The following is a 26,843-nucleotide window of genomic DNA, read 5'->3' as shown; positions in this document are numbered from 1 at the left end:
ACACTACCACACTTTTCTGTGTTCCAATGCAGTTAAACGATATTACAGAAAGGTAAAGTCAAAATTATCAAACCAGAAAATGAAAATGGGGCATTTAGGCATGGGATGAGTACGAACAAAAATGAATCATAGATCAATTTTATTTCGCATCAAGGGCATATATCCCCCCAAAATTAAATCTTTTTCTAAGACAGGAAATTTGTAGACAATACATTCACACCAAGCGTTGTTCAAGATTTTACAAAAATATTTCCTATTCCTGCCCTGATCTATGCGGGAGTGGAATGTCAACGATGAGACAAGGCGAGTAGCATTTCGCTAACCTGACTTGTTGTGCAGGTATCATGGTAGTTCACATTACCTCTGTATTTGTTTAACTACATGATGTCAATGCAGATTTCTACAACATTTAACGTTGTTTTGGAAATAATCTCATTACGATACTATTATTGACCAACGCAGAATTTAACTTGCATTTCTTGTGCCTTTAGTTCTAAGTCACAGTTGTCGAATATATTATTGAAACGAATAATAAGATTGCTTTAAATGTTTACTAGGCGAAAAAAAATACCCAGAACTTTCCATTCGATACAATAGGTACATCTGTGCAATGTTTGAGGCTGCAGGACGAAAAACTCAGGTTTTAACACAGAGAAAAATATTGCACATGAAAGTGTAAATATTCACACCCTGGAATCATAAAACATGATCTCTTTCACGACAAAAACGTGTTTTTCTTCATATCCAGCAAATTGAGAACTTCAAAGATACGGCGGCCTCCGGTTTCCTGGCGTTCGCGTCGCCGAGATTTATAATCGGACGTGACGTCGGTGTCCTCACACTTTGCTGTGCGCCTTATCAAATGACGCGCGTATTCCACACCTCATAACTCCACATCCAACCCTTCTTCGAGAGCACAACACTTGCATGACACTAATTCCCGCGTTAGGTAATGTACGAGCAACAGTGAATAGGCCTATGTTTCGATTTAGTCAGCCCTGACTTCTTCAGGAATTTAATTCTGATTTCGTACTTTAGTCACTGAATTTGCCTTGGCCAGATGTTGGAAAACATTTACACAGTAAACTCCCGTTAAACAGCGAAATCGAACATACCGCGTGTATGATTACGTTCCCTACGACAAATGTCTTCCCTTGTAGCGCGGGTGTTGAACCTGCCCCACGACAGCCGCGGTGCGAAGACGGCCTAGTGTACGTACAGGAAGAGCTGAACGTCGAACATATACCACCTGATATGGCGGAGGCAGAATTCGGTCTTACTAGGCAAATGAAGAAACTTTTAGGGCTTTGTCGGAAATTAAAGAAAAAACTGAACAATAAATATAGTACTTAAATATTATCAACAGATTAAAATTTGCGCATGCAACGCCTTGTGAACTTAGTCACTTACGTTAAATTTACAAGCAGACAGCCCGTAAAGGATGATACACGTACAATTTAAATTCTTAAGTTCGTGTTCGTGGTACTGCTTTGGATTAACATGTCGGAACGAATTCCAGACAGAGTCGGAGAACGCCATTTGAAAGGCGCTGGGCCTGATCGTGATTTTGTTGAATTCGTAACGGAGCACGGGATCTCAGTGAAGAAATTGTGTGTGTTTTGTGAAGGAGATCGTGTGTGCGGATTTGGAGCGCTCCTGAGAACTCACACTAACGTCTGTTAACACCTAAAGGCCATTCGAAATTTCAAATGTAAATACTCCTGCAAACTTTCCAGGTTTTGCTTCTCTTGGGAAGGCACAAGAACTGAAGCTTCGTTCTTAGTTCGTCTCTACGAGCAGAAAGCGGAGAGAAATGCAAAAGTCCTCGCCTCGAACTTTCATTCGAAATGTAAACGAAGACTTTATACAAAATATGGGGTGGAATTATTTTACACAGAAATAATTTTATACGCTTTACAGTATCGTTTTCACCCACCCTTGTTATCCGATGTCCATCAACTATCTCTGCACGAAAATATGAGCACATGTCGTCTGTTTAGACAGTCGAAAGCCACGTCTCAAATCAGTTTCATTTCTCATCCTAAAATTTTCCAAAAAAATCCCCAAGAAGTGTGCACGTTTTCTTCGTGTATACCCGCAAAGGGACTCCCTTCATGTCTCAATGAAATTTTATAAATGTGGAATGAAAGTGACTGCGTAGTGTGAGATTGTATGGAAGTGTCCATCATATTAACTTATGTTTCCTATTCTGCTATCTGAATGACATTTAGTGAAGAATAAATTTTACCTTTATCTACACTTTCCTTGTAAGATTTGGGGTTTTCACAGCGGTGAGTGTGAAGATTTCCTTGTTTTAAATATTTTCCTCAAACACGTTCTGTATTCTTCACCTAGAAAAATATTTGTGTGCCACCAGTTTACGCAGATTTCGTAACATCTTTTAGTAGTTTCATAAGATGCTTCTCTCCAAAACAACTCCGAGGAAGCAAAATAAATTAATCAAAATCTTCAAACGAAATATAACATGGCTTATATAAACTACGTAACCCCCACCTCTCTTAAATGTATAATATTCATTGTAAAAAGGAAAGAAACACGAACGAGGAATGATTATGCACAGTGAATTTGCATCTCAATGGCCTTATCTCGATGTTGATAGGCATGTAATCACAGTGAGGGCTTATTTGTAACTGCCTTAAAGTTCCTGTGTGCTGTATGCGATGGCATCAAAGCATCAGACCACTCACTAAATTGGGCTCGTCTCTTATCTGTACAAGGAATGTCAAAAGGTCACACCAGACTACACGCATGCGCTGTACGTATTGTCATTAATCAAAGCGATCTCACATGCTGCTGACTCCTATATCAGTTGATCGCTTCTTCAAGAAATGAAACACGTAGCACCACGCAGAGAAGCCGAAATGACCACCACCGCCTGCACTTCTGGGCTCAAGAGTGCGTCACTGCGTCCTCGAACAGATCAGTCGGATCATCGAATTGCCTGTTCATGTCCAGAAGGAAGAGGCCCCTCACGTCCTCTCGATGACTCGCGGTAATCGATTTATGCATTAAACGGCTGGCAAGGATCGTATAACACAGCGCATACAAATCGATTTATGCCTTACAGACACCGATTATGTCCGCCGAGAAACCAAACCACAGACGGGGGAATGGAGAAAAATACAAACGCAAGATTTCACGTCGCCTGAGAACCGGATTTGTCTTTCATATCCATTTCTAACAGACAGAAATGTCGTCATCACGCTCACGGCGACTAAATACTTTCCGCGTGGAGACGCTTTAACCGAGTTACCTCTTCAAGATATTAATATCCGTACTTCAGCACTAAGTTGCGTCCCTCATGAAGACAAACGAACTTATATCAGATATCCTTGTGATCCACCGCATGTTAGCTCCCAGTAAGCACGCAAGTGTCACAAAAACGTCTGGCTGCATTACGCCGAGACTTTTACGTTAAGCGAATCGTGAACCGGCATTAACAACGCATTGGGGGGGGGGGGGGGGTCACATTTCATTATTTCAATCATCTCTCGTGGCCTTGCCCCCTCCTTCGCTTTCTTGTTTATTTTATTTGGTTTTCTAATGTACAGACACGCTCAATCTAAGTGATGTGACCTCTTAGCTCGTACGGAAGATTTATGGCCACGAGGCATCTATCTTGTAATGCTATATTTTACGGTACGGCGAGTGTGGTGCAAGAGGTGCATTGTGGGAAATGGATGAAGCAAATCCACCCCAACCATAAACAGAGACATCCAGCAGACTTCTGTCAGCGTTTGATAATTTATGTTCCTCAGGTACACGAAATGTTGCAAAGCCCGGGGCATACGTTCCACAGTTTTGATTGTGCAAATCGAAAATGCTGCGGACTTGCCAACGAGAAAGGCGAAGATGCTTACTGTTGCCAGCGCTGTTTAACATTCTGACGTGAGCGAAAAGAAACTACTTTGACGTGCTCTGAACATCCGCTTTCACGAGTACAGAATTATCACTCTTCTTAGTGTAGCTTCAATTGACTCACGCAATTACTAGCCGCTGACTGCAGACTCGAAAGGACAAAGCGTGTCGCAACTTCTAAGTAAAGAGCAGAGAGTTTTCTTAATTAATCGCTTCAAGTTTGGTCTTTACAATGAGATTCGGTGCTACGAGGTCACAGGTACTAAGTTTCTTTGGAAAACAACTTCACTTTATCTCCCCTACCAATTGCGAGCGGGAAATTGCCGCATTGTCGTAAAGCCTGCAAAAGCCACCCTTCTCCTACCAGGGATACCAACTAGTCCAACTCAGCCCAGTGGTGGATTCAACTTTGTTTATTACTGAGCACAAAGAAATCCGCATCGCAGACTTATTCCTCATTGTTCATTGCAATTTGCATACTTAACAAGGGGAGACCGCGCAACTTGTCTTGAGTCGCGAGGACCTTGCAACGCAGAGACCCACCGTGCCCCTGCGAAACTCCCGACTGCAGCTAAGATGACTCCCTCCAACACTATCGAATTTTGCTATACTTAGCGTCGCTGTTTGCAGGAATCGAATTCTTGAGCCGGGATGGATGTCAACGCGAAGCGACGTACTAGCAGCTGACATCCAAAGGGAATGAGAACATCCACGAAAATTCTTGGGACAGCCGCATCATACACATCCAGGATTGTGCCATAAGAGGGTTCACCATTATCAGTCAGGACAGCCAATCCCGAAAGTCGATTGAAGAAACTTTATATAGGAGATTAAGAAGCTTTGGTACGGGACGAACATCTGTGACAGAAGAAGGGATTCGGCTGCTGGGATGATTCTGTCGTCGAAAGACAGAAGGTCAGTTGCTTCGGTGCACTTCGCTCTCACAAAATGAGTGGCCCTTTTTTCAAAACGTCAGCGTAAAGTATTCTGTGCCTCTCCCGAAATCGAACCTTCGCACATAAAGTTCTGCGGGCAATCGTAAACACTCGAAGGCGCAGTTTTAAATCCACCACGAGCGCCCCCCCCCCCCCACGCCTTGAACGCGTCCAATAAAATGAACACAGTAAATCCTCGTTGTAACTAAACCAGTTTCACAGTTTCGACACTAATTTGACTTCCCCGCAGATTTCAAGCAAGATTACAGCCAAATTCAATGCCGTAAATTCAATACGCATAATCGAAGTCGGTAATCTAGAAGAGGTTTTGACTGGAATAAATTAAGCACTCGAATTGGGACGGAATAAGAAGACCACACGTAGCCTTCAGAGGGGCTGAAACACGTACGCCCACAGATGATTTGTCTCCTGAAAGAATTCACCATACTTCGTCAGATTGTAATTTTATGAGAAGATGTTTACATTCTACTTCAGAAACTGAAGAATGTATTGTCTGTGCATGAATTAAAAGTACGTAGTGAAGGATTTGGGGATGTTAGAAAGAAGTTGATGCGTGGATGGAACGGAAGTTGCCTAAACGGATAAAAAGGAGCGACGTGCCTGATGAACAAGCGGCAGAACACGTGGAAGGCAACCAGAACCGCGAAAGTGGATGGAAGGGGCGAAGCGCTTTTAAGTTTTCATGAGAAGCGGTCGCACGTACTCTCGAATCTGAGTTACAATTTTAATCGGACTGCCAGTTAAATTGCTGTGTTAAGTCTTGGGCACCAAAATGTAATGATGTTCGATGCTGAACTGGGACCAACTGACGCGAGTTCATTCCTGTAGCCACATACGTAAACCAGAGAACTGAAATAATTACAAAGTTTTTCAAATTCTGTTCAACGTGTGTTAAGACATCAAATGCGATACGTATAACGTATAATGATGACAAGAGACAGCAAAGATGTAATTTAAATTAAAAGCGTAGGTTCACAAGTAGCCCAGCATGTGAAGTGCAAGGTGCAGACCAACTATCATTATGATCACATAAGTCAACATGTTATCGACAGAATAGTAATTAACAAACAATTAGCATTGACCACGAAGGCCATCTATAAATTTACAAAACAACAACTGTTTCATGCTTTCAGTATTCAATTTACAATCTTCATAAATCCATTTAACTTTTTCTGAAATATATTTTAATGCCATATGACACCACAAACATAACAAAATATTTGCAACCGGCGACTTCTGTCTCAAACATTTTTATATATACAGTTTCCGGTGGCAAAATTCGGAAAATCTTCCTATTTAGATTGTGGGCGTAAGAAAAAGGGCTCTTAGGGGAAAATTCGGACGTGAGGAGGAGGATGGACAAACTACATCTAAATTGTTTTCCTCAGTATCCACCAAGCATTAGTAAGGGGGTTAAATGAACAGGATGGATTGAGAACGCATGGTATTATCGCAACAATTCCCCGGAGGGTCTGAGGAAAACCACGAAACGCCTGAGTCAGGATAACCGGCCTCCGGGCCCAGATTTCAACCCAGGACCTCCCAAATGCCGACCGCGACGTCAGGTCAGTCGTCAGAAGGAAATGGATCGGTGTCGCTTTAAACACGCGGGTCGGCCGATCTATCACGCAGACGACAGCTGCTTAGAGGCAGGCCCCTCTCCGCATTCAATTAGTCGGAAGCCTTTCAGTTGACCATCCAATTTTTAATCAGTCATTAGTTTGTTTGTTTGTTTGTATGTTCGTTTTTTGATCGGTAAACCAATATATTCTAAAATTATTTTCATGTTTAACTAGTGTCTTCAAAACAACACACTTTATTGATATTAATTTGTTTAGCTCGGGGAAGTATGGATTCAAATACAGTTTTCCAAGTCACGAAGGATGCAGAACATTACACTGTATACTGTCCCTTCCACTTTTTTGTTTTTTTGTCGTCAAACAGAAACAAAATTGTAATTCAAATCAGTTTACAAGAGAAACGCGATATTACCTCCAGGCCAAGTTATTTTATTTCGAATATTTTAAAATGCAAAAAAAACATGGCACGCGACTCGAAAACATATGAAGCTAACATGCCCCAAAAAAGGCACAAATAATGAAATAATTTAAAATGGTGCATGTTTTAAAATAAAAAGGAATATCAGATAATGAAATAAATATAAGTCACCCAGACATACACCGAGGAACAGGGAGCAGATGTCAATTACAAACTCACACAGGAAGTTTTAAGATTTTGTACGATCTTCAGCAAAAGTCGACCACATTTCAGTCATACAAACCATCCTAAAGAAATTAAATGCGTGTGTGAGTGTAAAATGTTTCGAAATTCAATGGAATAATAAATAATAAGTCTCCAACGAAGCATCATCGAATGCACAGCAAAATCCATTAATAAAATGTTCTGATTCCCGGTTAAAGATACAGGCAACATTTTCAAGTCGCAGACATTCAAAAAGCCGTTTTGTCTTGTCCTCTCACAGATATCGATTTCACAGGAACATTTAAGACAACAAATCTGACGTTAATTTAAGTCCGCGTCGCCTGTAAAAAGAACAGATCCGTGGAGCTCATTGTATTCAGAGGCCCGAACGCCAGAACGGAACGGCTGGCGGTGTCCTCAGAGACTTTACGACAACAATAGCAATACTGTGGAGGCATTTATCTCCCGCCAACAGCTTCACGTGGTCCATCATCTTCAGTTGAACCTTTGGAACTCATCATCCATCAAAGGCTGAATGGGAAAGACGAGATACGCGATCGGCTATCACGGCAGCTAATATAGCAATTGTGCCTATTCATTGTGCTAAAGAAATCAACATGTAATTCTTTTCTCTGTGACTAATACTTAACTGTTTTTAATTGAAGCCCTACTGAATCCAACAGACAGCTCATTCAGCGGTCGGCCTCTGTCCAATGACTTGATACTTTTGCCTCACAGGAAGAGCGAAATAGGAACACATCACTGCAACTTAAATTCTTATTTGCACCTGTAAGTCTACTCTGAACAGCCTTCGTTCAGAGTGCGCGTGCGTATATTATAATTAAACGAATGTACTGAAGCGCTCTCGTATTACTAACATTTTAGCCGGAAAACTTGAAATTTAACCACGCGGGAGACCTAATGGCGCTGAAATGTTGGGTTCTATAAAAATGGGAATTTTTTTGGCGAGATGATTAAGTATCAACGTTTCGTGAGAGACCTGCTCCGTGGACTTAATTAATTGCAGTCAGGCCAAAATATAAATCGGTCCTACACATTCACTGAAATAAAGAAGTAAATCTGTACCATTAAGAAGATCTTCAAAGATGATTCCCTTCGGGCATTACATGCAAATGAAATATTTCACTTACAAACTTCGCGTGCGATTCTGGGCCTCGTAAAAATGTCCCTGGTTAAGAAATGCATTTCTTGACGCAAACACATCGTTTCCTTCCCTCGCTGTCCTGACGTCATATTTTCTATAAGAAAAGTTGTTCATTCTTCCTGCAAACGAAATATTTGTTCTGTCACTTGTCACTTTATCCCATTTCACTCCCACATTAATCCTAACCTTTTATCTTTTCTCCCTCCTCCCCCGAACTAGGTTTTCGCTGTCTTCAATACCGCCTTATCAAATGTATTTTCCTTTCCGTCACCTCCCTGCCTTCCCGCTTTCGTCTCTGACTTTAATCCTCTGCAGCCTCCTGCTCAATTTTTCAATCGCCACGTCTGTATCACGCAGTTTAGCGCTCGGAAGAAACTGGTGTCCTAAAAAACACACTTCTGATGCAGCCGGCAATTAATCAGTGCGCAGACATTTAATTCCTGGATTAAAAGTCAGTAGGATTTGTCTATGACAGTGATATCCAAACTACACATAAGCCTAGTTCATACACACGGAGTTTGGTTAGACACCCGACCGGATTACGTCCAAAACGCGGTAAAGTTTCTTCCATTCAACACGAATACCCTCATTAAATCCTGTTTAGTGCTCGGCAGATATCGGGCTTCGCCCGAAGGCCAAATGTTGTGATAGATTTTCCTTAGTCCCTCAATAAAGATGGCATCTCCTAACACATTCCTTCCAATCTTGCATTCACAAATCGTCCAAAGTCCTTCGTTAAAACAGAAAAATGGTGAAGGAAAGAGACCACTTTGAAGACCAAAGTGCAAATTACAGGACAACATCGAACTGTTATGAATACCCTTCGGGTTACATAATCAGGAAATTTATTGACCAGATGAGATATTATGAAATTCTTAAGAACAAGTTAATTAGGCTCGTTTACGCTTAATTTCACCCCATTGTTTAGTGCGTAGATATTAACTGGTTGGTCGTACCATCGTTAATTGTCTACTTTCTCGTGAAAATGATCGCCGAAGAAGGGAACACAATATTTACGTCAAGGCATTAAAATCTCCGCAGAGTACAAACGACCTTACAAATTATATTAATTCTCGGCAAGTCGGATTTGTGAAATGAATATAAAAACAATGATGAATGCATTTGTCTAGTGCTGTTTAGTCAAATGTTCAGCAAATGCGTAGAGACAACAAATAGATTCATAATAATATATGCATGAAGTTTTGTGTCTGTAAACTTCAAAAGCCCATTTTCATATTTGACATTCATTATTCCGAATATCAGCCTACTACAGAGAGACATTGCAAAGCTAACAGCTTCTACGACGACCTCATTTCCGGTTAATATACGCGGGATCACCGAGTACCAAGGTTTTTCTTAACAAGACTGGGCTAATCACTACACGGAATGTCTGCATGAAAGAGAAGACCAGTTTACGTAAAACAAAACAACAGAATAACCACTGATTTTTTTCAGTGCCTAAACATTTGCAGTGATCATAATCTCTAAAACGTCGGTAAACTTCTAACAGACTACACGGCGCAACAACCCAGGAAAATTCCATCTTCGGACTCACCGCCGTGAAAACCTCAAATCCTTCCTTTTACCTACCCAGCCTTATATTTTCTCAGTTAAGATCTAATTACAAGTTCTCCTCTTGCGACAAGTTCAAAGTATTCACTGACATGCGTATTGCAGTAGCTGTAATACGAGGATATTCCTATAGGTGGATTAACTGCAAGCATGACCGTCTGTGACACCTATCAGACGAATCATGAACTTCAATATGGGTTGCATAAATGAAACCTCTGGAAAATGCTAAAAACAGAATGACGTTCCAATCCACAAATTTCAGTCGTTATAATTTAACCAAAGATAAGTACATTACACGTTTCCCGGAATGCTTATTTCACTACAAGTACACAATCTATAAATGAACATACGCAGCATTGCTATCGAGGCAATAATACACCAAACAAAAATCGAAAGATATTTTTCAAGGTACACATATTAACAAAATATCGTATTCATCCCTTCCATAAAATATAAACATTAAAAATTAAGGTTATATTAATATTATCAGAATACCAAAAATTCTGACAAGAATGTGTTGAAACTAACTTCAACTTAACAAACTGTTTTTGTGTATATGTACTTTAAAGATTCTGTTTTGGTAAAACATACTTTGAATCTCCCCCCCCCCCCCACCTTTGTTGCATTAAAGTAAAGAATTTGAAGTAAATTCTTACCAGTATTGATGTCCTGGAATCAACAGTACTGCTACAAAGTCAAATCCCACCATTTCTGATCTACGTAATCGACTGTCACAATCGAGAGTACGATTACGACAGTCGATTACCTCATCGATAGTCATGTTCACATATCGTGTTTTCGGATTATAAAGACGTGCTCTATGTAACGATTACCCACTCGGGAAAGTTTATTTACATTATTTGCAACAACAGGCAAGAAGGAATAGCTCCACAGTACGGTGACTGTATTTACTGCGTTTGTCACTGTATTCGGTTTTTATTTACAGCTTATACGCCTGAATCAAAGCCTTCTAACCCCACTAATCTACCGAACACTCAGGCCAGATTTAATTTTGTTATTAGACCTAATAAATCATTGTAAAGTATCTGATATAATTGATTTCATAATGGTAAAAATATATAGACTGTCACCTTAATTTTGTGTTGATAAAAGAGGTTATGTAACTTAATATCTGCCTTTGTCACATGTCTCAATCTGTTATCATTATAAGGGATTTATTTTTATAGAATTCTGTCTGGTAGTGTAATTCAAAGTATCTTTTAACAGCAGTGTTGTGGAGGTTAGAGTGATTTTGTTTGGTCTGGTAACCAAATTAAAACTCAAAATCATTGATTGATTGAAGTGGTCTCCTGCCTAGTCACATTCCAGTGTAACTTTTCACCTTTAGGTTTGCATAGATTGGCCAGGCTAAGCTTAGGGTGATTTAGACTGTATTCTCCCAATGATCTTTACGTTTTGATTGTGAACTTGTGATCTGTTCGATAAGTACAATTCAATAAACTGTGCATTCGACTAGAACAGAATTTAAGCAGTAGTTTGAGATCTGAGGTTATCACAGCAGTGAAGATATTGATGGCAGTGTTCTGCATGTCATACCATGTGGACTTCTAAGTGCATTTAAGAGGAACATACTTCCTCCATATTCCTATAAAACACTGGCATCCAGCTGCAAATCTACATGCATCGCAACCAAGAAGATCTGTATTATACCGTAAACTCCTACCATTCCTAAGAGAGACTGTTATAGATCCAGTGAAGGTTCAGGACTTTCTTCTCAGTCTCTGTATGTAAAATAATACATGTGCTAGAATAATACCCAAAATTAGTAGTGATGGTATGCTGCTACTTACCGTTTTCAGTTCTCATCACACACTGATGTTTTCCCACTTCGTCCAGCGTGCGTATTCCTAATAAAAAACAAAATCAAATTGTTGATCATACTAATACCTTTATAATACAGGTATTAATGTTGGTAAATATTCATTTACAGGATAGCAAATGAAATTTTACAGTAGCAGACTGAGGTGGTTCTTGGATAGGTGGCCTGGAAAGAAATACTTTGGTATTTATAGATTTCTCCCCATCTTCTTTGTCCTGGGAGCTGCACTGGAGTTTTCAATGATCAACTGGCATGTAGGGGAAGTGAATTTCTGTAAGTTGGCACTTTTTTTTACTAAAGTAGCTCCACAGTAAACTGGAGTGAAATCTAAGGAAATTAAATGCTGAAATTCTTTAAAAAATTGGATGAATTTTTTGTCTTCGCATGGATTCAATCAGTGATCTTTGATATGCAATATATATCCTAGACATACTAACCTATCCGCTGTCTTGTATCTTCCTGTGCTTCATTTCCTGTATCAGCAACATCAATGAAGTGAAAAACTGTTTAAAAAATCTGGAGTGATGATCTTGAATTCAGGTGAAAATAACTTCAGGGATCCAATCCAAAACTGGTGGCTGTAGTTTCACACGAAGTTTCATTTTACTTGTTATGATTACTACACAAACACTGGGTTACTTAGTGTAGAAGCTGAAGTTCATCTGGTACCATATGAAGTCAAACATTATCTTCAATAAAGTCCTGAAACTTCTTCACCCTGCTCTGATAATCCATCCTAAGCTTCCACATCTGCAGTACGCATTACGTTCCCTTACTCATCATGCAAAACTGCCACAGATCTGTTCTTATTTAGACCTGATGCAAATTATTCTTACATAAATTTCACTGAAACTTAATTAATTTTATAAAAACATTCTTGGCATGCTGCACAATTATCTCTGTGCTTTTCTGTAATTTTAATTCTGGTGCAAGGTTTGCACAGATGCATCTCACTGATAAACGCTGTAAACTGAATTGCAGATCGTACATTTAAGCGTCGGCAGGCACAGCAGTTGGCTCAGGAACGAATACAAGAAGAAAAGATCAGAGGCTAGGATCATGCCTGCTGGCGTTTCGTGGCCAACGTACTTGAAATTTTTTGCTGCGTCCATGGTGTCCATGATGTTGGGTGCACAGGCTGTTCATGAATGTTATCACCCCCTCGATGACCTCAATCAACTTGTTGAGAAAGAAATGGACAGACTGAAAAAAGACAAAATAAGACCATAGCCTCAGCTACACATATAATATACCGGAGTGTTCCTGTCGAGTTATTTGGAAGTGTTTAGTTCTGCACATAGAAATGTTGAGCGTGGCCATAGAATTACTGAAAAAAGTAATGAAGTTTAATGGAAAACTATAAATATTTGGTGCTTTATGCTCCTTATGTTACACAGTTGTACATAATTAAATCTGTTTGTATGTGATACTATTCATATTAATTATTGTGACCTTATGTAACTCCTCAGCATTACTGAACATACTCAGAATGTAATTATGTCACTATCCCGGCATCCTTTGCATTCCCAGTTACTAAAGCTTTCTGTATCTTATCTCATTCCTTCTACTCCATAGAAGAATTTACCTCAACCAAAGATTCTCAGCTATTTTAAACATATGTAAGCAATAGTGGGTATGCTTTCTTGTGCTATTATTTTTTGCAGTAATAATGTAGTTGACTGTTACAACTGTATAATTTATACATGTATTAGAAGAAAGTTTTCTATTTGTGTTATGGCATGTTCTAAATCCTTGGCTTGGACCTATGAAGGATCTGTCCTATGTGGAAAAAACTACCCAGTGTGTGGAATTTGTTTAACATGGCTAGAAAAAACCTAGACATCTTATAGGTTATTTGAAGTAATTACATGAAATGTTTAAGTTACCTTCAGTGTTGCTTTAGGATATGATGTTACACATAGCTATTCACTTTCATATAAATATTTCACTTTATCATGCAGAGCAACCACATATTTACAAAGGAACAGGAAGTTGTTTTGCAAAAGAATATAATTCATAAATCCATAAGTTCATGTATCAAAGCTTCCTTTATCTGCATGTTTTACTGCAACTGAGTAACATATCTGCTACACTTAAATCAGCACTAAATGTTGATGAACACATGGTACTTGTGGCATGAGATACAGAAAATGTCATTCCATCTTTTTGGCAATGAATGTGTTAACATAAACATACAGTAAACCAAATTTTAAACATTTACTATGTAAGATTTAAAATTGTAAAATATTTCAAATAATTATACCATAATTCTCATACCTGTGTTTGCTTCATGAACTGAGCTTGTTATTCCACTAATAAACTGAAAATTAACACAATTGAATAGTACTAGCCACTCAGATATTTATTCATATAGAATTCAACTGTTGTCATTACTACCAATCATTATCTTCAAATTTCCCTGTCAAAATGAAGCTGTTTATGTAGAATTCAACTGTTGGCCAGTGCTATCAATCATAAACTTCAAATTTCCCTAAGTCAAAATGAAAGGTCTTTCTAGCAATGCCAGCAGAAAGTGTTCCAGTCTTGTTATATGCCTTCCTTGCAAGAATTTAAACCAAGGAAATGACCATGACATTGTTTCCCCAATAATTCATCACTCAGAAGGGATGGACACCAGAAACCAGACCACAAATATAGTCTGAAATGAGCAATGTGTATATTCTCTACAGGATTGTGAGTATTTAATTTTGTCAAGTTTCACTATGTAATGTAACAAAGAGAACTTAAGTATTGTACATAAGGTAACCGCGTGTTTTGAAATAAACATTATTTCTGATAACCTAATACCACTGGTAAGTATTACATGAAGAAATTAAAAATAAGCATCACAGCATTAAATAGTTCTGTACTGAAACGAAACAGTTTCTGACATGCCTATAACCACTGTTACAATTTATATATATATAGTCAAAGATTAGCAACAGTTTTTCAATACAAAGAAACAGCAAGCTTTGTTCCACAAAGGCTTCTGACAGAACAGTGTACGTAATTTCTAATGCTGTGTGAAACCAAGAGATGAATTGTGTAACTATCACTACACAAGGCAAGTGATGTAGACTGGTGGATTTGTAAAGAAAATCTCCAATAACTATTTATCCCAGTGTGAGTACTTTCACCTTTGTTCAAGCATGTCTACCTTGAGGGTTTGTGGCTTACAAAAGAAATGGCAATTTCACAAAGAGGCAAGCTTAGCCAATGTAAAATATTGGAATGTCATGCATTTCATGTAGGAGAATTGAAAAACAATTACCCGTAAAGGTGTGTAGAGGCACGCAGTGTTTCAAGTGACACAAGATAAGGAATGATAGTTGTATTTTACCAGTCCTGAGACATCCTCCATCCATACTTCTGAAATTCAAGCAGAGTAATATAATCTTCTCAAAAACATTTAGCTGCAACACAGAATAAAAACAGTATGCAATACTGAAGTATAGTATATTTTATCACAGCCAGTTATTTTAAATCCATGATCATATTCTTTCAAGGCCACTTGCCAAAACTGGGGGGAAAACTTCCCCAAATCCCTGTAAGACACCTCGATAATGAACTGTGGTTCAATAATGTGCTTGTGCCATTCATCATAGTGAGATGCCATAACAGAGAAGTTACTGGATATTTTATCCACACTAAACCTGATTATTCTTTAATGCATCCTTCTTTGAACACAAGGTATAGCAAATAAGGTTTACAGTAATACACCTTTACTCTAAGTATCTTACAGCCAGTAATCACTAGGGATTATAAGGACAAAATTAAAATTACAAATATGTTGTACATGCACAATAAGGGTGAAAGATACAGGCAGTCAATTGAACACTCACAAAACCTTTCAAATCTGAACAACTTTTCAGTTACGCACAGGTCACATGTTGATATTTTAATGCCCAATTGTCTCTAAAAGCAAATATATCCTTATTTGGTCATTCATATCATATAGTGAATTATCACAAGTCTTTAACTAAGCTTTTTCATTTTATTATACAAAAAGTGACACTATCACAACTCATTTCATCAATAGATACTCATGAAGATAAAATGAATTGATGTCGATAAGGCAAACAGAACAGATGACGTTCTTCCATACAGGTAAGCAATAACTGATCTGCCATTAAAAAATTTAACATAAAAATAGGCATCCAAGTGCATGGCCCTATGAAAACTATTCAGTATTGTTTTTGACATACAAGGACTGCATAAAAATACAAGGATAGCAAATTCCTATATAAATCTTGTGTATTATCATCAGGCATTCAACATCACGACACAGACTGCAGATGCCTGCTCTGTCCTCTTCTTCCGTGTCAAGCGCACGAGATCAAACTTTTAATTACTTAGAAAAATGTCTCTCTGGCAAGCAACCCGATATACACATAAAAGAACTCGACTCTGTGCTATTCAAACTGCAACATTCACGTCTACTCAACAGACGTCCATCCACGTGGTTTCACCCATACATAACAGACTCTTCACACACAAAAATCAATTCTCCATGAAATTTGCAAATACGGGTTCCAAAATTTTTAATGGTCATATTTCATGTACACTGTATAAGCTGTTCACAGTATGTATGCACTTATTTGGTGTACATATATACATATAAACACATACATGCATATATAAATGCAAAACGCTGCTCCATCAGTTTTCATTCGTGGAAGACATCATATACATATCAATTGCATGTAATACATGAAAATAGAAATATTACTAAATATCTCGTATAATTTTGTAATTATATATATTTGCTTTAAAGACATTAACTGGCTAATGACTGTTGAAAACAATGTACTTATGAAATATGTTCCCTCTTTCATCAATGCTTTGCTTTCTTAGCAAACATAACAGTTTTATAGTAATATATATCAATATATATATAAACTATTTGAAAATGTGACTTCGTATATCACCATTCTTGAAAATCAAGTATAATCACATAACATAGTCAAAAGTATGATAATGATAAACTTTTCAAAACTTAACATCATCAGTCAGATATGACTTGAAGCTTTCACAGTGACTAAATGCGATAAAATCTTCTCAGGCAACCAGCAGCATCAATCTGGAGCAAAGTCCAGCATTTCAGAAACCCAGTGTTTCTCGATCTACAGGGAATGATGTGACATGTCGCCGCTGTTTCTCGTTAAAATACATAATCAATTCAGCTAGACCAATGAATGCATCTGGATCTTTGGATCAGAATGACCTGATCAGTGTCGTCTAAAAACCACAAATCATCTGTCATCAGTCAAAAGTACCGTCATCTGAAACTGCAGTAACCCCTCCAGCTTCTTTTGGTCTCCGTGTCGCCTGATGTGACCTCAGTCCGGTCCAAGCACTGCCTAACCTTATTTGCTTTCTGCATATGTTAATGAGGGCGTTCTATGCTTGGCCACATGGGAAGGGGAATCAATTATGCACATGAACAACAAACACTGGTTATCCATCACACCACTCCCTGATAACGGAGAGAGGAGAGGTCCCTGAAACATCTGACTTATGCTGCGAATTGACATGGCTGGTTGCCCGAGAAGATTTTATAATCAGTCAGCATCATAAACTATGCAGCAGCCACACATTTCACGTTCAGGCACTCAGGTACCAGACACTTCATCGGTCATATCTTGTTACGCTCTGATGTCCCACATCAGGTCGTCGACGTGACACAATCTAAACATTCCAGTACCGCATCATTGTTTTATTTTGTAGGATTATTTCACAGATCATGCAATTTGCAAACTTTTCTGCACGTAAAATATGCAACCGAAGTAACAAGGCCTGATCAAAATCAGCGTGAATCTGAGTGGTTGAAGCATTTCAGTCAGTAATCACTTGTTTCACAGAAACATGGCTACTAAACAAATGCTGACTCCGTACTGTGCTACGAGCTCAAGAAGCCCTCTCTATAGTCATCAACTAATTTTCAGACGCCTCAACAGCTGTCAAACAAGTAGGATCATGCCACCATGTCCATATCCACAAGAGAGTCACTGTCGAGTTCATTATCGTCGTCGTCGTCATCATCATCTATGTGGTGCGGCTCTCCTGGGCTCGGCACGTGCGGAGACGAGAGCATTGGGTCGCCATTTACAGGATGATCATCTTCCATTAGATCTACTTGGGACGCGCTTAGAGCTGACGTTTCTATAATAGTGTCTTGCATCTGCATGCTGAATCGTGGTGTACCGCCATCCAATGTTTGATCAAGCAACTATAAAAGACAATGCATGTCAAATACAAAGAGACAAAAATCTTATATTAGTAGGAAAAAGTCGATCTGACTTCACTGTCTCTATTTATTTACAATTTATTTAACGATGCTTTCAGTACCTAGACTACATATCGTTGGGACTGTCTTTAGATAAGTCTATCGACTATCCTTACATGACATATTCTGTACACTGTGTATCTAGCTGGCTAGCCGACAAACCAACTAAATCCGTAAGACAGTCTGTATTGAGAAGCAAAAGTCACCCAGAAGGCCAACAAATTCCCTACCTCTTATGTGGCCCAAAGGTTCATTACCGTGCTCACAAGAGCTTGTGACCGGTCCCTATCCCGAGCCAATGAAACCAATTCACGTCGTTTCTTCCAAGATCTATTTTAAAACTGTCTTCCAACTATTCTCTGCCTTACACATTTTTCAACTCTAAATCTCCCCAGTGTTTGCCGTGTGCTACATGCCCTGGCCATCATAGCCATTCGCGCACTTATCATTTCTACATGCGAGGCACGTGCACGCACACATGATCACTCTAATAATATTTGGTGAACGGCATAAATGATGAGGCTTCTGATACTTCTTCTTAGGCTAAAATATTTCCTATTTAAGAATACTCACTGGGTCCTGTATCACGTGATGGGACTTGAAGTAGCTGGTGATAACAGGTGATGGGGTGGAGGATTGCCATGCGAACTCAGACACCGGCAGTCCATGTGATTTTGCCAGCAGTTCCAATTCCTAAACATTCAAATAACTTACATTACAAACACTTGATTTCTTCCTGCTCGACTGCTGTCTGGGCCCTGACCAACCGTACCTACATTCCAATACCGATGGTCAAGAATTCACCTCTCCACATATGGAAAATCTCATTGAAGAAAAAAAACTGTGGATCTAATACTCAAGCATGTATGTGCCACAGAAACCAATTACAAAAATGTTTTTTGCAACTGGATCAGCAAGAAATATCATCGTCTTATAACAACCGTGTGGCCCGCACGCAGATGTTCTCAGTAAGCCGAGTTTAAATCTTATTTCTAACATCAATTTTAATATTATCTTGTTAGCTGTTTAGAAGAACGCCGAACTTACTGAGTTAACTGTTCAAAAACCACAGCAAATTCTCTCTCCTTCTCTTCGACTATGCGACACCTGAGATGACAAAGATTTTACCTGTATTCGAAGGAAGAGGCGCCGGTTCTGGAGCTCCAGCTGCTTCTGCCTCGCCTCCACTTGTTTCATTCGCTGCACCTCGTGTTTTAGGACCTTGATGTAATCCACAGATGACTTAAGAATGGTGCCCTTGTTGGGTCGAACATCTCGCACAATTTCGTGGAAGCTGACAACAATAAGAATGCACGAAAAGGCAGTCGTAAGAATTAACCTCTCTGAATCTCACAGAACAGCTGTTTCATCGGGCCATGGCAGAAATCAACCGCACTTGCAGATACTATTTTACTCATCATGGCTGTAAATCAAGTTATTTGTACTGACGACTTGAACATTGGGACTGCAGGTTCAAGTCCCACAACAGGCATCAAATATATACTACACCCCATTCAAGAAGTCCCACTGAATTTCTAACAGAGCATTTAAAAAGCTGGAAATATCCAGCAGGCCAAGGCTTCCAGGTCCAGGAGCTCCAAAGTCCCTCAAAGAAGATGATATGCAACGACATCCTCCAAGCGTTCCTGCATGGAACATTAATATTCAGTTGATTAAGATTAGATTAACTTACGGATCATTGTTTTTTGGTAGCAGCGTTCCCAATTCTTTGATTCGGTCATTGATGTTGAAACGCCGTCGTCTTTCAACTGAAAGTAAATTAGTATTGTTAATGCAAGGCGCAGCGTCATGCTTGCTAACACGCGGCTTTCCGTCACTCTACTACGACGGTTTTACAGTGATCAATATTTCCAATCAGCGATGAAGACACTGGAGTGCAAAAGGTCCCAAGAGTAAAAATCATAATAATCTCGATTCAGTGAAAAGCTATTAATTGAAAGAGATTACATCTTAACTTCCAGAGTCCGTTTCTGGACGACCTATCGCCTTTAACTTAAGCAGGCCACGAAGGCCCGTTGCTTCCCAATCTGAGCCATCATTAACCTCCCTGGGCTCAGATATTCCTCGAAATGTCATCGTCAAACAGCATCCACTGAGATTACGCATTCCGAACAAGAGGACCATGTTCAAACCTCAGACAAAACAGGAAGGGAACCATTTTTTTTGGCAGAATAAATGCGAGTATTTGTAAACTCACTCATGTTATGATTATCCTTCTTCTGCCTGTCTTTGGCAATCGCATGAATTTCTGCGTCGCTAAGCTGAAGTGGTTCTGGCTTAATCTGTGGCAGATCGGGAGGGCAAGAGTTGCTCGTCTTGAGCGCCCCATTTCCATACGCTATCAGCTGTTCATAGAGGCTTCCGGTTCCAACCTAAACGAAACATAAGCATCCAGAAACTAAAATAATACAGAGAATATTAAAATGTTCACTACAGACAGAAAGAAGTTGTATTGACGACTGCGTTTCACAAACAAAATAGTAAAACTTAAAGAATTTTGATAATACAAAAGCAGTCAATGCAGAAGGCGTCAGGAACCACCACTTCGACCATGAGACGCGCTGCAGCCGTGCCCAAGTTTCAGGCGACTCCTGATCTTATAATTAAAAGCAAATTGATACGCTGCATCACATAATTGCAGAATCTGTGAACATTACGTAGACAGGCAGGGAATGTCTGAGGTCCTAGGAAATTTACGTGAATATAACGGGACGCTATTTCAATTGCGGGGCTTCCACAGTTATTTCACGACTGAGAGAGGCAAAGTACAATATTCAGAAAACCATTTCTGTCACAGAAATAATTATGTTTCAACTTTTAAGACTTTAATGTAAAAAAGTAAACACGTGTAGAGAACAGAAAAGACAATTTTTATGGTCCTTAAACATTTTTTTGGCATCAGATACCACATTATCAAGAAGCTGATAGTTTCATACCTGAATGTCTGATGAAATGTTCAGTGACGAATCTGTCACCTTAAGGCCATCCGACGCCAAAGAACTGGCTTCGTAAGATAAAATATCTTCCAGCACCTCTTCAGCCTAAAACGCGACAAAGAAAGTTGTCTGAATTTCTACAACAAAATTATGCATTTATTCTTCTACTTCATTTCCAGGACAAATAAACAATTGGAATTTGGTTATTGTGTGATATAACTTAACGTGGAAAGCCACTCAGTAGAGATGTCACCATAAAAATACAGAGGGCAAGTTAGGTTAGGTTAGGTTGAATTCCTTTACAATGGGTTAGGTTGTGTCCTGGAGAATTCCTATCGTGTTCATCGGGTGGTCGTGGGGATGTCCTGGAGAACTGCTGGAGAAGTCCTGGAGAATTCCGCCGACTGGACGATCATGTTTCAAACCCCCGATTGGGGAATATTCTGAAATGTTTATATTATGCAACATCATTCAAAATTTGTTCAGAATCACGTAAATAATTTTTTTCCATCTGTTTCATATAGAGTCCTTAATAAAGCATCAAATGTACCTTCAGTCGGCGCACTTTAGCCTTGCGCCGGCTGGACTATCTAGGTTCGAACCCCGACTTGGGGAAAAATGTTTACAACTATGTTTATTATTCAATATGTGCTCCGAATCAAATAAATACAAGAAATTTGATCTCCGATACACGTCGATTCCATAAGAAAATATCAAAGTAGCTCAGTCGGGGCCCTGATAATTGAGGCAACAAGGACGTCCGAAACGTCGGTGGACATCTACCAGACTACACGGCGCAAGGAAGGACCCTGGAGTCAGCCGTCTGCAGAATCACCGCCGTGAAATCACCAAATCCTACTCACATTATTGTTACTTCGAAACTCGTTCTGTTTTGCACAACAAAGAATTCCGAAAAACACTGAGAATGTTGCAGCCCGATTTGTAAGAGCTTAAGAAAAAAAAAAGGTTTCTTTCCTCAGGGAATGAAAAGACAATCACGCAAGTTTCATATTGGGTCGTGCTGTTGTTTGCTTCAGTCAATGAGGCAAATATTGTCTCTGTTCAAACAAATCGTATTTCAGTCTGCACACAAGTTGACGCAGAAATCGTAAGAAAATCAACTCATATTTAAACAACGATTTTAATTAAAAGAGAAAATGCTAATCCCTCAACATTTCTGAGCCCGCTGCCACGTTCAATGGCACAGGACACGTGACACACACGTCACTTGTCTGGCACAGAACGTAAAAACACATTTACTGACCCATGAGTCCAAGCGATAGGCTCGCAGTGGAGATTTTTTGTGCGAAAAGACAGGAAGCAGGCGGCAACAACAACAACAACAACAATACAAGACTTTCTGATGCTTCTGATCCCCTAAGGCCCACATTTCAGCAATGCAGGGCCAATTGTAATGCATTCCTCCGCTTTTATGGATATTTTGGCCAAACCTAATCTCTATAAGAAATCAGTCATTATTAGCTTTTATAACTGCTATTGCTTGGGAAATTCTGATAAGTAAATTGGTTTTCCAGGTTCATAAGACCCGCCTCGAAGGCAGCATTTGATCAGCGAGCGCTCTCCCACTGGGTTGACGCACTAATTGCAGAAAGTAAGCATTTTTGTGATAAATTTAAATTTTAAAAAAGTATTTAAACATCCGCACAATCTAAGAACTCCGTTTAAAATGTGATATAAAGCACAGACATTTGTTTAATACAAAATGTCAGTCCACTGAAAAGTCGGGTACCTCAATATGGTATACAATTATCTGTCCATCCGTCCACCACCGCCGCCACTACGTGAGCTTACGCTACTCGAATTGTCCGCAATTGTAAACGGGCGCTTCGTTATCTGAGCCACATTCGGCTTCCCCGTCACAGGACCTCTCATTCTATCCCACGGGAACCATCGGCTCCCAGCATATAGTTAAAGCGGTCGGAGCGTAACCCACTTTGAGGCTGTCGTTTGTGGCACTGGAGTTAAAAGGGGCAGATTTACAACAGAACTCGCAACACGTGGCGCTACAACACACGTGACAAGCTACTTGAACTAGTTAACACGTCGGTTCACACAATAGGTTGTAAATTTCAAGTCTGAAGGTTGCACGGAGAACAAACATGACGTAACGCAGGGGGAGACGGAGGGAGGGAGGAACGGTAGTCTACGAGTTTGGGCAGGCCTCAAAATGGCTCGACTCTTATATCAAATTTAATCTAAATCAGTCTTTGGAGAGATGCGATAAGCCTTGTATGCGCTACTTTCTAGGGCGCAAAATAAGTGTCATTTAGTACATGAATTAGCCGATGGACATTTCGAAACAGCATCCAGACGGTCCATTTTTCGTTTCCTCTGCAGTCGTCATCTGGAAGAATGATAGGTAATACGAGTAGAAAGAACTGTACTGAACTCAGCAAAATTGTACAGACGCGTTCACCTGAAAGCGAGCAACCAACAGCGGAATGAATGCAACCTCAACTCGGACACAAGAGTGGGTAGTCACCTTATCCTTCGAAACACCGGCTACAGAGGATGAAATTTTCTCAACCTTGTGAAACAAACGTTCAAGGTTCGAGACCAGTGCAAGGTCTTAGGCATAATTGTGTGGCATTACAGCATTATGCCAGCCTCTCAGTCAGTGCGAATTTCCACCCCACTGCCGGCGAACAAATGTGAAATCATAAGCGGAACGTTTTACGTCCTACGAGCGCACGAAGGGCTTTAGGAAACCTTTTCCAAGTTCTTCCCTGTCCCACACTTGAGGGTAACGCGCGAACTTGGATCTTTACGAAGATGGAAAATGCAATGAACTCGTCCACACAAAAGGATGGAAAAAGAAAGAAAGAATCTCCGATCTGTAGGTCTGTCTAAATTTACCGATTCGAGAATCACTGCAAGGAATTTCAAACTTGATTCTATGGGGATTTTTTAAACACATTCCTATATCGATTTAAATCGAACAACAGTAACTGATGTTTTACAAACACCTGCTTGCGTTTCTGAGCATCGAATAACAGCTGAAGAGCGCGAAAACATAGCGATCGTGTCAGGATTGTTACAGCTGCATACATTTTCTAAGCTGTTCTTTCCCGAGATGAGATGCCGTGTCCTGTACAAAACAACAGTTCAAACATGCGAGTCCTTCGGCGCGACTTCGGACAGACTTAATAATACTTCAATTCCTCATGACCTGACGTTCAGACCAAGACCGACGCTTCTCGGCAAATGATCTGACACAGCCGTGCATAAGCAGGATTTGACGTTTTCTCGAAGATGGCAGTGTACTCTGGTAGAAGTTTACCGACGTTTCAGAGGTCATATTTTCCAACTTACCACTTATAATTATCCTGCCATTTCCCAACCTACGATACAGAAAACTTGCAGTCGACACATTTCGTTTGAGAAAAACACGACATGCTGTTACAGACTGGGACGGGTAGCGTGAACCAATGTCTGTACCACGTGATGCAAGCAATAAAATGCATTATCGTATCAGTTACCGAAGCTAATTTTAAAAACGTCAAAGCTCGAATTACACATTTCAGTGCGAAGTTAAGTATGCATGAAATCCAAGGTTTATCAGACAAGCACACAGGCAGATTACTACGTGTCCCTCGACTGATTTAGAGCCACAATAAATCCACTACTGTAGAACAATATTTGAACACCGTGCGCTGCATGACGAGCGGAGTCTAATAGGAAATGTGCGCGCCACGCGACGATTTGAATCTACTGTAGTTTACAATTTACGCTACTACACTGGCCGTCACCAAGTACACGAACAGCGGAGTCCTTCCGTGGCAGCGAAATGCTGAGGGTGGAAAATAAAATGTTACCAACAGACCTCTTATCGCTGAAAATGCGAGGGAATCATTAAATTTTAAACGTCACATCAGTAATTATGCTGAGGGCCTTGCAATTTCAGAAAGCTGTCTCCTGCCGCACCTGCTTATACTCTCGTTCAGCGTTCATTTTATCCGATCCTCTCGTTGGGGCGGCTACGACTCAATAGAGAGCCAGAGAGTGTCCGTGGTTTTCCTCATTTCAAGCAGTAGAGTGCCTTGCTTGACAATGCGACAATTTATAAACTACTTCCTCCCACATTTTAACAAATCATCGCACCTTCTGCCTCGATGAACTGAGGAAAAGAGGTTTCCAGTTAGGGGCTCGAAGCAGGAGCGCTCAACTTCACATCTACCGCTACGTGACAAAACTGCGAACACTGAGCGCGTACTTTCTAAAACTAAAGACCATAGAGCAAAGGCACGTCCATACCGCGTTCATTTCAACAGACTTATTATCTACGCTGATTCCTTACGTACAATGTCTGAGATTTTTTAAGAGTGTACGTCAGTACTGTCATATCATTTAATCAGCATTCCGCAGATAAGGCTAGTTTACTTTGCAATAAGTCAATATACAAATTCAAGATGCACAGATTACACGCTCCACTCTGGGTTTCAGGATTGCTATTCGGCATAAGGTGATGATGACTACTGAGGATTAAACTCCCTAGAAAGACCCTACTCCTCGTACGTTGAAAGACAATGAGGCCGAATTTATTTACCGTTGTGCTGCAAACTATCTTCGAACGAGCAGGGACAAGCACTAATGTACACTACGCTGTGATTCTCTAACACTAACGTCGTCAATTGGCAACAACGAAGCCCATCGGCATACGATCTCTGCTTGGTGCATCTCGCACGAGCTCCAGAGAGTAGGAACGTGGAAATCATGCAACGCCATTCGACGGTTTCACAGAGGGGAAGGGAATGGGAAGGATTAAATTCAAGGACCTGATAAAATCATGTTGCTATTCCTGGGCTCACCGGGGAGACGTGGACTCTGAAGAGTTCTTCGGATTCTCTGTTCAACGCCACTCTACAATCGCTGCACAAATCAGACAAAGAAATGGGCCTACTGCAGTACAGAAAAGACTGACCTCTAGATTTTCATTCGTCAGCACATTCATTTCAAGGTGCAGCCATCGAACAAGTGATTCTGAAATGACGCTCTTGCAAACAGTTGCATAAAAATAACTTCATGCAAATTAACCTCGACTATTGCGTAACTGCAGTTTCAAAACCACACAAATGCAAGCCACGTACTTAAGCCGAGTAACAATAGTATTCATCAGAGCACGCCAAGGTTCAAAAACATTTTCGTACGAACGCCGGTGGAACGAAAGTCCTTTCGCTGCGAGCAGAACAGGAGTTCCTACGCACTAGGTACTTTGCTGCAAGTTAGCCCGACCCTAGAGAGACACAAACTGAAATCGTAAATCGTCAGACGCTTGCTAACATCGGACAAATTGCTACTGTCATAACCTGCAAGGTCGATGTACGGTTTTACTGAACGCTTGAAGACAGCCCGATGCTATACTGGACTATATATATATAAATACAACACTGAAAACAGCATAAAATAATGCATCCACCCCGCGTTATTCCGCTCCTTAGTTGTGTCATGTGCATAAAATTTGCCCCAATTTATCAGCTTCGTTACTTCTCACCGTTCATAAAAAATATTAAATAAATCAAGACTGCCCTCACTTTCCACTACAAGTAACATTAATCGAGGTTTCAATCTGTTGTGGTGGCAAGCATGAAGTCCTCTGGAATGTGACGTCGTGTATTCCTGGTAAAGATTGGCCGACGTTTCAAAGACGCTTACTTGCTTGGTCATCTGGGCGAGGAGCAACTGCGTATGCCATTAGTTGCCCCAAAAATTCTCCTTAACAAAGTGAATGCCCTTGCTTCTTGCAAAATTTGTGACCATCCGTCTGGAGGTCTTGATCCCGAGGATTGTCGTGATCCTCTTCAGTATTTAAAACAACGAATCGGACAACGTCTACAGAACAGAGACTGTCCTATTATTCCGACAAGCACCCCCCCCCATTTGACTACATAATACAACGATGTTAGATCAAACTGAGACATTAAAAATCACTGTGGCGATGCAGCGGCAAACTCATTCTTTTGGGTGG

At 40.1% G+C, this 26,843-nt stretch overlaps 3 protein-coding genes across 6 annotated transcripts in view; 2 read left to right on the top strand and 1 right to left on the bottom strand.

Annotated features, from left to right (window-relative positions):
• Positions 1 to 10,540: 10,540 nt before the first annotated feature.
• On the top strand, positions 10,541 to 12,736 carry sloth1 (sloth 1). Of its 3 annotated transcripts, XM_087354362.1 has the most exons (4): positions 10,559 to 10,667; positions 11,123 to 11,632; positions 11,726 to 11,887; positions 12,596 to 12,736. In XM_087354362.1, exons 3-4 carry the CDS (start codon positions 11,734 to 11,736, stop codon positions 12,667 to 12,669), a joined length of 228 nt encoding a protein of 75 aa, XP_087210488.1. In that variant the 5' UTR covers positions 10,559 to 10,667; positions 11,123 to 11,632; positions 11,726 to 11,733; the 3' UTR covers positions 12,670 to 12,736. The 3 variants fall into 3 exon arrangements, with proteins under 3 accessions (XP_087210487.1, XP_087210489.1, XP_087210488.1); XM_087354361.1 differs by lacking the exon at positions 11,123 to 11,632 and having other exon boundaries at positions 10,541 to 10,667; XM_087354363.1 differs by lacking the exon at positions 11,123 to 11,632 and having other exon boundaries at positions 10,556 to 10,646.
• Positions 12,674 to 13,041, top strand: sloth2 (ubiquinol-cytochrome c reductase complex assembly factor 6 sloth 2). The gene has a single exon (XM_087354364.1). The coding sequence runs from the start codon at positions 12,674 to 12,676 to the stop codon at positions 12,842 to 12,844; it is 171 nt and encodes a 56-aa protein (XP_087210490.1). The 3' UTR covers positions 12,845 to 13,041.
• A 2,015-nt stretch (positions 13,042 to 15,056) lies between these two features.
• Positions 15,057 to 26,843, bottom strand: part of Mitf (transcription factor Mitf) — a 40,822-nt gene continuing 29,035 nt past the window's right edge. The window contains exons 4-9 of one of the 2 annotated variants that reach the window (XM_022076188.2): positions 20,858 to 20,962; positions 20,119 to 20,293; positions 19,594 to 19,669; positions 19,029 to 19,194; positions 18,474 to 18,593; positions 15,057 to 17,843 (exon numbers count right to left, since the gene is read on the bottom strand). In XM_022076188.2, coding sequence (XP_021931880.1) covers positions 17,589 to 17,843; positions 18,474 to 18,593; positions 19,029 to 19,194; positions 19,594 to 19,669; positions 20,119 to 20,293; positions 20,858 to 20,962 — 897 coding nt within the window. In that variant the 3' untranslated portion in view covers positions 15,057 to 17,588. The remainder of the gene's footprint in view (positions 17,844 to 18,473; positions 18,594 to 19,028; positions 19,195 to 19,593; positions 19,670 to 20,118; positions 20,294 to 20,857; positions 20,963 to 26,843) is intronic. The other variant, XM_022076190.2, reaches the window with a different exon arrangement.

The sequence above is a fragment of the Zootermopsis nevadensis genome, unplaced genomic scaffold (genome assembly GCF_977971745.1).
Source record: "Zootermopsis nevadensis isolate Lab colony 2312 unplaced genomic scaffold, Znev_1.0 Znev_ptg000023l, whole genome shotgun sequence".
Taxonomy (NCBI): Eukaryota; Metazoa; Arthropoda; class Insecta; order Blattodea; family Termopsidae; genus Zootermopsis; species Zootermopsis nevadensis.
The sequence above is the reverse complement of the archived record's forward strand: the minus strand, read 5'-3'. Positions and strand labels throughout refer to the sequence as shown.

Excerpts from the sequence above, each read along its gene's own strand:
- sloth1 (XM_087354361.1), top strand. The coding sequence starts at position 11,734 with ATGAAATTTTACAGTAGCAGACTGAGGTGGTTCTTGGATAGGTGGCCT. Across the intron at positions 11,888-12,595 it reads TGTAGGGGAAGTGAATTTCT|ATCGTACATTTAAGCGTCGG; the intron begins GTAAGTTGGCAC and ends ACTGAATTGCAG.
- sloth2 (XM_087354364.1), top strand. The coding sequence starts at position 12,674 with ATGCCTGCTGGCGTTTCGTGGCCAACGTACTTGAAATTTTTTGCTGCG.